Source organism: Argentina anserina, chromosome 4, assembly GCF_933775445.1.
Source record: "Argentina anserina chromosome 4, drPotAnse1.1, whole genome shotgun sequence".
Classification (NCBI taxonomy): Eukaryota; Viridiplantae; Streptophyta; class Magnoliopsida; order Rosales; family Rosaceae; genus Argentina; species Argentina anserina.
Genome location: NC_065875.1, coordinates 27,473,246 through 27,484,839, shown reverse-complemented (window position 1 = coordinate 27,484,839; position 11,594 = coordinate 27,473,246). Strand labels below are relative to the sequence as shown.

The 11,594-nt window shown below is 37.7% G+C and overlaps 1 protein-coding gene across 1 annotated transcript; it reads right to left on the bottom strand.

Moving 5' to 3' along the window:
• Window positions 1–42: 42 nt before the first annotated feature.
• Window positions 43–6,873, bottom strand: LOC126790505 (alanine--tRNA ligase). Its single transcript, XM_050516757.1, has 23 exons — window positions 6,585–6,873; window positions 6,131–6,369; window positions 5,892–6,032; window positions 5,591–5,737; window positions 5,304–5,456; window positions 5,043–5,172; window positions 4,821–4,917; window positions 4,565–4,685; window positions 4,312–4,371; window positions 3,928–3,978; window positions 3,753–3,848; window positions 3,523–3,624; window positions 3,162–3,284; window positions 2,671–2,814; window positions 2,519–2,590; window positions 2,335–2,410; window positions 2,107–2,249; window positions 1,911–2,019; window positions 1,643–1,830; window positions 1,257–1,346; window positions 967–1,146; window positions 530–703; window positions 43–330 (listed from the first exon to the last, which is right to left on the bottom strand). Exons 1-23 carry the CDS (start codon window positions 6,862–6,864, stop codon window positions 259–261), a joined length of 2,988 nt encoding a protein of 995 aa, XP_050372714.1. The 5' UTR covers window positions 6,865–6,873; the 3' UTR covers window positions 43–258.
• Window positions 6,874–11,594: the final 4,721 nt, after the last annotated feature.

Sequence of the window (11,594 nt, the reverse complement as noted above, 5' to 3'; positions counted from 1 at the left end):
CTCAAACTGGTGGGGTAAGATTAATATGATGAACAAATTCAAGACTAGACAACATGGTTTATCAGGCAATTTCAATGAAATCTTTTTCATTTTCCGGTAGAGGTAACAAAACCCTTCTTCATGTAACAGAATACATTAATCCTTTGGTAAGTGTTTGAAATTCAATCGGTGCAACTTAATTCCCTATAAAATAGACCAGAGTAGGTCAATAAGTTTGTTTCTATCATTAAAGCATTTCCTTGGCAGGAGTGGTGTCCTTCAACTCAATTTCATCTGCGCGAAAGTGGTTGCCAGGCCTATAGCCTCGTTTAGATGAGATGCATCTGTTCCCTGAGATTGACAAATCAAATATCAGAAGATAAACAAAGATATGTTTCAGGAGAATGAAATTCAATGGAAAACTGTAAGACTTTTATTCAATGATGTATAGGAGCCTGATATGACGATACACGTTTCTTGTTTCTGTAGACATTGTTTTTACAATAGCCTACGTTCACCCTATAAACAATCCAAGTCAAGAGACACTAACCTGGCCAGTAGCAAGGCCACCCTTTCCTTTACCACCCTTTCCTTTCAGAGGATCCATAGCTTCATTCAACCATTCTGCCACATCCAATTGATTGCCTTTGTCTCCTGGTACTCCAGCACATACCACAGCCTTATTTGTAGTTTCATCTGTGCTAAAAACCATCGCAGGTATTCCCTGTCCAAAATACCACCATAATTTCAGTTTCATTTCTCAGATTAAAAAAAAAACTCAATTCTTAATTTACTTTGCTGTTCTTTAAGTTAAAGACAAGTGAACCACATAAGATGTTTTAGAAATATGACCAAATGTAACAACTTCCTATTAACATACAACTTAATCAAATTCATGGTGATGGACTTTTGTTATGCTTGATGAAAGTAACAAATTACAGAAACCAAAGCCAAAGAGAATAAAAGAGGTAGAATAAGGCCAATTACCTTCTCTACAATTTTACAAACTGCTTCACGAACTGCAGCCGTATCTAAGCCAACATCAACATGGGATACACAGAAAGTCTTCCCATCTGATGCAGCAACTTCCGCCATCTCCCTTGCAACTTTGACAGCTTTCTTTAAATTTTGCTCTGCAATCTTCTTCTGTGCCTTTCTAACTTTGTTCTGTTGGGTGGGAAGAAGAATGGGTAAGGATAAACTCATAAAAGGTACAACAAGAGCAAAGAAACAGTAAGAAAACATAAGAGCAACCAAACAGAAGAAAATAAAATTACCTGAAGCTGCACAATCTTATTTCTGATATCAGATTTCTTAGCCGCTGGAATTTGTGCTGCGTCTAGGCGAGATTTAAAGGAAGCTATCTTCTGTTAATTGGAGAAACCAAAACTAGCAACTCAGACAAATAATGTGTAACATGCTATAAATGAGACGATATTTTTTTTTTGGTGTGCTAAAAGAGTAACGTCTTATGGTAAAGAACAGTTACACATAAATATATGTAAAAATGCTTTGCGAAAATACTAGCTAATATATTCAAAGGGACAATGCAACAGAGCCAGGAATGAAAATAAGGTTAAAACTATACCCAAGTCAAAATGGACAGATATACTGATGCTAAAAATATATAAATAAATAAAGGAAAGAAAAAATAAAGCAAAACCTTCTCGAGCAAGCTCTCTTCAAGCTTGGAAGCTTCTATTACTTCCTGCTCAAGTGAATCTGCCAATTTAATTGCATCAAAAGCAGCATTAGTTGTGACGGCAGTTATCCTTCGGATTCCCTTGGCAGTTCCCTCTTCAGATAAAAGAGCAAAGGCCTCAGCTTCACGTGTGTTGGTTAAATGGGTCCCTAGAAATATCAAGAATGAAAGTCAGTAGAAAACAAAGTAGTGGTCCAAGAGCAGCTCAACAGTAGGATAGGACATTAACCTCCACAAAATTCTGTTGATATTGACTTCCATTTGTTGTTTTCAGGGTCAGCCAGAAGATCCTCAACTTTTCCCCCAACAGCCACAACTCTTACTGGGTCGGGATAGACCTACATTAAAAAGCGTAAACAATACATCACAAAACTATTTAAATTTAGAAGATGATAAACTAGGTTTGGCAACATCCATCCGCATACCTCGCCAAATACAGCCCTTAAACCGTTGATGTGTTCAGCTTCAACCAATGGTACCTCCTTAACAGACACATCCAATTCCGCTTTTATTTGTTCATTCACAATTGATTCAATTCTTCTCAACTGTTCAGGATCCACTGGCTTACCTATTCAATTCCAATAGCATTTTATAAGAACTCAAAAGACCCAAACTTGATCAACTTGATCATATAGACTAACTGAATACTTTACCATGAGAAAAATCAAATCTCAACTTTTCAGGAAGAACAATGGAACCCTTCTGGTCAACATGAGTGCCAAGAACTTCCTGCATTCATACAACTGTTATAGAATTACACAAAGAAAATACTTGAATACATGTGGCAAATAGAAAATACAGAATCTCAGTTATCTGGCTATTAGTGTTTGATCATACCCTCAGAGCAAAGTTCAACATGTGTGTGCAGGTATGGTTAGGCGCAATGAGTGTACGCCTTTTATAGTCAACCTGTACAAGAGCATACAAATTATAAACAGAAGAGGCATAGACATAGTTACGCCAACTATAACCAGATCACATAGAATTACCTTACAAACCACTTTGTCACCGACTGAGAGTTTTCCATGCTCTCCAGAAAAGGAACCAATGTGGACAACAAAACCACCATAAATTTGAACGTTGCGGACCTCAAATGAGCCAGAGTCTCCTTTTAGTGATCCAGTATCAAAAATCTATATGCAGAAAAATATTGCATGTTAGTCCAGACCCACAGAAGACATAACATAGAGAATAACATGTCACAAGTGCATGATATTTTTTAGGCATTCTACAATAATTCAGATCCGCCAGCTATGTAAAGAACCAAAGGCTCAATAGCAAAATATGTGACTGCTAAAGTAGATAGGACACTATTTGGATCTCAAGTACACATATAATCTTCCATTCTAAAGGTTGAGATTCAGCCGATAGATGTAGCAGAAATCAGGTTATAGTCTGGGAATTTCTCCGTTCTGTTAAACAGCAAAGGACTTCAAAGATTTCAAAAACATCAGGATAATATACCAAAAGTTTGCAGTACCTGTCCACCTTGCTCAGCATAGAAACTTGTAGACTCCAAAACAACACCAACTAAACTGCCAGCTGCAACATTATCCATGAACTCTGAACCAGTGTAAATTGCCTTAATCACGCTTTCATGGTCCTTGATTGGCAAAATAAAGCCCACAGCATTAATCAGCAGAAATATGATTAAGTCTCCTTCAACAATTTGAGCTATGCATGGACTTCATAAGATTTTAGATACCATTTTTCTTTTCAAAGGACCATTTCTTGTTCTTTGAACGTCAATAGAGGCTTACTTTTGGAGATAAAGGAAACAACACTGAATAACAATCTTAAATACTCAAAAGTGAAGTCCAATGTCACATATGTGGACCAACCTGAAACCAAATATATTTAAAGCTGTCATCTGTTGCAGCAACTCCAATCTTGTGCAATGAAGCAGTAGCATCAGCATTCATAACAATGGCACCACCTTCTTCCTGAGAAAGAGTTTACGAAACAAGACTTAACATGAGTTCATCCACTCAAAATGGCAGGACGCCGCATAGTAAATAGAAAATTGTGGACGTACACAGAAGAGGGGAAAAACAAGTTAAACTCCTGGTACCTTATTTTGAGCATTCCTTGATCTTTCTCGAGCCTCGTCCATGGCGACATTAAAACCCTCAACATCAACTTCTAAACCGTTTTCCTCTGCCATCAACTGTAGGGAGAAATTATAAGCAAACAAGGTCTTGCATCATAGATAACATCCAACAGAACAGCAATGAATTTCCAAGTACCTGAGTCAAATCTAAAGGGAACCCAAATGTGTCCCACAAGACAAAAGCTTCCTGTAGCCAGAATGGAAACAAAGTGAGGTGTCAAAATCATCAAACATGAGCATCGTCCCTATTCTACTCAACAACAATTACTGTATATATATTTGATATCAGATGTCAAGAGCCAAAAATTCAAGCAACAAGAGAAGTCTTCAGCAACACCAAATTCAAGGACGGAAATTTTTGACACTCCAACTATGAACAATATAAACACTATAGAAGACTAGAACTTCAGAAACTTCAACAACCTCATGATAGTGACATAAAAAGCTTTTTCCACCAATTTCACAGCAACGACTTCATAGAGCATGAGACAAATAGAACACAAACCAAAAGTGTACTAACCTGCCCACTAAACTTTTTGCCTTGAACATCTTGAGCAGCCTTTTTGAACTTCTCTATTCCCTGTCAACATTTATCCCATCAACTTTAAGTCCACAGTACATACAAGGACAATGAAAAAAAAACATTTTCATTCTTTTTACTTTTTTTGTTTACAATCTGATGCTTTGTTCATCCAATCAACTGTACTTCAAATCACATAAGAAGAATTTTCTTTCCTTAAGGTCTTACATAATATTAAAGTTCAGATACGTACCTTCAGTAGAGTCTTGCCAAATGCTTCCTCCTCCTCTTTGATTATCTCCCTAATGGCAGCTTCATGTTGTTTTAGCTCAGGAAATACATCACCCATCAGTGTTGCCAACACTGGTACAAGCCTGGAATTAAAACATCCACAAATATCATACAAATACTGGTTAAAATTTCAACCCCAACGACAAAATAAGAGACTAGAACATCCAAATAGCAATTATTTTACAGTTCAATAGACATTTATGACATATCAATCTTACCCGTTGAAAAATCCTTCTTGTGCTTTTAGAACTTCTCTTCCATATCGAACAGCTCGACGAAGAATACGTCTCAGAACATATTCACGACCATCATTGCCTAACAGAAATACAACTCGGGGTGTAATGACTCCGTAAGGAAATTCAAACATCTCTCACTATTACCTGACCTCAACCTGAACAGAGAATTAAGGTAGCAAAAGTGACCATGTATAGTGTATGTACCTGGACGGGACCCATCAGCAATGGCAAATGAAAGAGTTCTTATATGATCTGCAACAACCCTGTATGCCATGTCAACTTTGTCTACATCGTCCGCTCCAACTTTCCCAGAATATGGGCGAGCCCCCGTAGCCTACAAAATATATAGCAGTAGCAATCTGAATGATGGATATGGAAAACAATAAGAGTTTGGATATAGAATGAATTGGAGTCATAGGCCAACAATATTGCTCTGAAAGATCCGCAACAGAATTGTCAACTTACCTGCTGAATAGCATCAAATATTGGCATGAACACGTCAGTGTCATAATTGCTCATCTTGTTCTGAAGTACAGAAGTCAATCTTTCGAATCCCATCCCAGTGTCAACATGCTTAGCAGGCAATGGTTTGAGTGAGCCATCACTTTCCCTATTGAACTGTATGAAAGCAACCAATAAAAAAAGCAATCAATGCCTAGATACTAGTAGTATATGATATATTAACTCGCAATCAAATGCCAATTCAACATTAATCATGCATAGCAGATTTCGTTACACATTATCGAACATACCTGAATAAAGACAATGTTCCAGATCTCGAGGCAGGTAGGGTCATCATAGTTGACTAATGATGCAGCGTCCCGATTACCAAGTCTATCATAATGAATCTCACTGCAAGGGCCGCAAGGGCCAGTATCACCCATTTCCCAAAAGTTATCCTAGAGAAAAAAAAAGAACCATAAAAGCATCAATAAAACCGCTGAGATGAGCCATTTCAACCCTAAACCGATTAGGAAATCATCATATATAAAATAAATGACCAGAAAAATGTTGTAGTGATAATGTTTGCCAAGTGAGACTGAAGAAAGATACCTTGCAGCCAAAAGGCAGCACACGTCCAGGCGGAAGAAACTTGAGCCATATATCTCTAGCTTCAGTATCAGGAGCAAGACCCAGCTTCTCATCACCACCAAAATAAGTGGCATAAAATCGATCTTCTGGCAGCTTATAAACCTGCACATCAATATACCAACAATCACAGTAAACCATCAGCATCGCCACAGTCACCAATAACCCAAAACGCTTTAAATTCATCAGTCACATCTTCTTACTTGAGTGAGAAGCTTCCAGGCCCATTCAATGGCTTCAGCCTTAAAATAGTCCCCGAAGGACCAGTTCCCAAGCATCTCGAAAAAGGTATGATGGTAGGTGTCTTTCCCTACATCTTCGAGATCATTATGCTTCCCACCTGCCCTAATACATTTCTGCGTGTTGCAAGCTCTAGTCAGCTTGCTTAGCCCGGTGTTGGGGTCCGCCGTCCCCAGAAAAATAGGCTTGAACTGGTTCATGCCTGTTCATCATCATCATCAGAGCCATATATATCAACTTCAATTCTCCACTAAACAAATGCAACTCTTACTCCTCTACTTCAAAAAAAATCACTCAAATCCCTAACAAATGCCCTAAACAAAACCCTAAAACAAAAAAAACAAAAACAGATATATTTGGTAGCGGAATTGAAGAAATGAAACAGAGCAATAGAAAAAAGGAAAGGGAAAATCGGACCAGCATTAGCGAAGAGAAGAGTGGGATCGTTGTGAGGGACGACGGGGCTGGACTTCCAGAAGTCGTGTTTCTTGTCATCCGTGAAGTAGCTGAAGAAGGTGTCGCGCACGCGCCGGGCGGGCCACTCAATTCGCTGCTGGGGTTCGACGCCGGGCATCTCGGAGGTCAAGTGGTTAACGGAGAGGGAGAGACGGCGAGAGAGGTGTGACGGCGCCAAGCGGAAAGGGTAACGTCTGAGAGAGTTGAACGCTATCACTCCTTTCACAAGGAATCCACTCATTCACATTCACTCGCTCTCTTTCACGATATTTTATGCGTTGTTTACCAGGAAGAATCTTATTATTCGCAGCTCTTCTACCACCAAATGGACTTGGGAAGATGCTTTTGGGCCACTGATTTCACTTTTTCAAATCCCAAACGGGCCTTCACTGAAACTCCCCGCTCAAACATGTCCAACAAGAAAACCGAACCATATAACCAAATAAATTTATCGCCACGTTTATTTTCTTAGAATAGAAATAATAATTACGAATCCGAGACAATCAGGATGTAATATGAGATGGTCGGTGTGGAAATGATTCCTAGGCCATGTCCTTTTTACTTATCAGGTTCCATAGGTGAGATCCACACCTATTCTATTATGTATTCGTGTTATTGGACACATTGAATTTCATTGCATCTACAACGAGTCAAATTACTGAAATTAGTCGCTTACAAGCTTAACATAAATGTTCTTGAATGATAGTTAGTGAAAACTTAACATCAGAATTAATCTACTTTAGGGCATTCGTTTTAGTAATGCATAAAGGATTAACACATTCATCCCCTCAACAACTAAGGGAGTTTTTGGGTAAGAGACTTTGAGGTTCCAAAGAATTTGCAAGTGAAGTGATTGGATTGACAGCACTTGTGCTTCTTCTTTTATTAAAAATAAAAAATAAAAACTTTTACAAAATTGTCACGGACGAGCTTCGCCGGCCACCGCGGCATGTTTGATCCTAAGGGAGAATTGCCAAATGAACATAACACTCTAAAACTTGCCCATTTCAATTATATGTTCTCATTTTAATGATAACAATTAGATACCATCTTTACCCCTAACCTAATTTTCTCAACTCATCACCTCTTTACATCGTTCTCCCGCAACTCATCACCTTCGTCCTCTCTCTCTCTCCGCATCCCGCTACCATATTGACTACCGCCGCAGACAAGGCTACCGGAGATTTGAGATCAATCCATCTCTATTGTCGATTGTTTTGAGCATTGTCCAGCTTCGTCTTCAGCTTAAACCACAAGGTCGGTGGCGTTAGCCGCTGATAAAACGTTTTAAAACGTCTATAATAAACCTGTAAAATATCATTGTTAGTATAGAATAAACATGGATCGTTCAGTCTAAGAAATTGAAGGAAACTCATAACTTTTAGTGTTAACAAATAATGGTGGGTTTGAGATTGATTATTAACTACTAAATTAAAACTTAAATTACTATTTACATGATCGACTTCTCTTTACCAAACTAAACCAAATTCACCAATACACCACATAATTACAAGTTTAGTTCTATCATGCATTCTAATTCATCTGATTACATACTTTTAGACACTAATACAATTAGAGCCTTAGGGGAACATCTAATCATGTAAAATTTCTATTGACGTTTAGGTTGACTTAGGGCCTCACCTAAATTGCATGCAATCAAGTTTAACAATACTTAGGGTAGAAATCAAACAAGATTACATTTAAGCACCAAATATTTGTCGGAGACATGCTTCACGGTGACGTCACTCACCATGGGGTACATGTAAATTTCCAGAATTTCCCACTTTAATTAATACAAACCGAACATACTTAGGGCATGATTCGATTTGTGTCAATAAGGATGATGAAGATAGCGCTCATATACAATCTTAGGGACTACATACAAGCACTAAAATCGCATGCATATATCTGAAAATATCTAAGAGCAAGTAAAAGAAGAGTAGAACACAACAATAGAAATACAAACTTCAATAATTATAAGAACATAGATTTGGCATAGTCTCAAAAACATATCAAATACAATATGAAAATTCTAAAGCAAATACAAACCAATACTTCCACATAAACAACAACTTACAATCTTCATAGACAAAAAATTATAGATTAACACAAATAAACGAAGCCATAGAGATGGGTTGCGAGAATCACACGTTGTAGGAACCTTGGAGATACGGCTGCAATAAGTGAAACTCGGTGGAGATGATAATGGTTTTGGGGTAGACGGCTTGGCTGATTTATGAGGAAAGTTTATGGTGGTGTTTTGGTAGAGTTTTTGGCTCTTTAATGCTAAGGAGAAGTGATTATTTTTCTTTGTAAATGATGTGCTATATATAAAAAAGTTTTGGCTCCTTGAATATTATAGCTTGTATTTTTTCTCCTCAATTTCTTTCACTTATTTTTTGTCATTGGTGGGTGAAATCTCCTTTGATAAATTCCTTATTTTTCACCTTTTTAGGTGTCTCGTTCTTTCTCTCTTTCATTATCTCTTTTTATTATCTTCCTTTTTCGTTCTCCTCAATTTCTTTCACTTATTTTTTGTCATTGGTGGGTGCAATCTCCTTTGATAAATTCTTTCTTTTTCTCCTTTTTAGGTGTCTCATTCTTTCTTTATTCTCCTCTATTTTTCCTTCATTCTAGCTACACAATCTCATATTTAAAATCTGAAAATAATAAAAGACAATAATAAAGACAAGTAAGTTACAGAGTAAGAAAGTACGATTAAGAAAGTTACGGAATAAGAGTTTCAGTTCAAGTATGATTTTCTCAAATGGTACGTTTCATAGTCTAAAAAGGATTCCTAATGCAAGTAGGATTCTCAATATATCACAAATGTTATAGAAATACCGATTAATAAAAACTCCTAATTTAACTAGGTTTTCTAGTTACACAAGGAATTATACTCTAAATAGGACTCTCGACAATTTCTGTGTTTTCAATCTGTTTTAACACTAAAATGCAACCAATGCCACCATAGACTCCTAACTCGACTAAATGACTCAATACTATAACAATAAGAGCTAAACAAAGTACAACTAAATGTAAAAACATGTTAAGAACGTCGCACAAAGTGCTCTTATCAGCCGCCACCATTGGTCTCTATCGATCCTGGTCTCATTCTCTGTTCCAATTATGGTCATGGTCCTGATCTCAATCTTTATTCCCGATCCCCTTCGATCTCTCACCCTTGAGGTTGCAGCATCGTGGTCACCAAGCCGAGGTTGTCGTCGACTCTAGGAGGCTGTGAATGGCGTCATAGACGACAACTCGATCTTGCTTCACATAGGCTGTTGGAGTTGATGTTTGATTTGGAAAAAGTAGGGAAGATGATGCCATATTCCAATCTAGTGCGGTGGTGCTCGACAATCGCACCGATATTATATGTCGTGTTCCAAATTTTGACTCCATTGTAAGCTTCATGTCTAAGAAATGAATTGAACTTGTGTATACTTTCAGGTACATTCCAGCTGAGGAGATATCGATTCAGTATGGTGGCTTTAAGAGAGAAAGTTGCACCAAGTTCTTCTCCACATAAGATGGTTCAGTTTCTGAGCTGAATCTCGAGGCATGATCCACTCAAACCACAGAGATCGATGTAGATGTTTTTATTACTAGTGCTACTAGGGATTTAACCGAGTGGTACAGATTTATAATATCACATTGGTTTGGGACGTCAATGTGTTGGGATGTGAAGCAAATTACACGGAGTTTGTGCCTAATAAGGACCATACACCATTATTGTTAAGAAAAATAAGAAAATTAGAGCTAATGAAGGTCTCATTCGCAACACATTTAGAAGCAATGAGCCTGGAAAGGTTGTCTTGACAATTGAAAACACTTCAAGTAAGAAGAAGAGCATATGTATTGGCATAAGACCAACAAGTGCTTGTGAAAGTTGAGCTGTTGTAATTGATTAAGCATAGGGTTGAGAAATGACATAGTGGGGAGCATTATATATACGTATGATTATAATTGATTCTTTTGTAGATTGGGAAAATAAGTGAATAGGTAAAGATAATTTGTGGCGCTTGGACTTTGGGCATAAATTAATAACACAATTACTAATTACTGGGTGTCAGTAATCGAATTACAAGGCGTCAGTAATTTGTTATAGAAAGTTACTAAGTGTGAGTAATTTGTTATAGGAGGTTACTGAGTGTGAGTAATTTGTTATTAGAGGTTACTGGGTGTCAGTAATTTGTTATTAGGGGGGTTACTATGTGTCAATATTTTGTTATTGGATGGTTACTATGTGTCAGTAATTTGTTATTGGAGGTTAATGGGTGTCAGTATTTTTTTCCGGCGACATGTGGTCGGAGTCCGGTGACATTGACTGGAGTCCAACGACGGCGACCAGAGTTTGGTGGCGAGTGATCGAAGTCCGGCAAGGTTCCGGCAAAATGTCATATTTCGTCAAGTTTCTCTATAAATTAGTATTTAGATAGATGAATGTAAAATAGTCTTAAAATTATTATTTTTGTACTAATTGGGCAAATATTAGTTTACCTTATGTTGAAATTGTCACATTTTAAATTTTATCATTGAAACGGGTAATTAAATAGTTAAATTAATATGAAATTGTCATTTTCATGACATTGCACTAGGCCAATCTGGGCTGGGGGAAACATTGAGGAACTGGGTCAATGTGGGCTCAGTCTGCATAGGTCTAGAAGATGTGAAAACACGTAGGGATAAAATTGTCTTTTCACTAACTATTATATCTGACACACTGACGCATTTCTGAGTATATCCGGCACTCTCGATGAGTTATGAGACGCTGATATCTCTATGCCTGATAATACGCTCGCAAAACGTGCCGGAAAAAGTGAAATTCGCGCTAAAAATACGACCGAATACGTTCGAAAACGTTGCGTCGAAAGACAGTTACACCCCTCTGTATAAATGGGTTTTATAAATACATTCATTAAACCCACGACTCGCCAAGCCCAAGGCCCGACCCGCAAGTCCGAACAT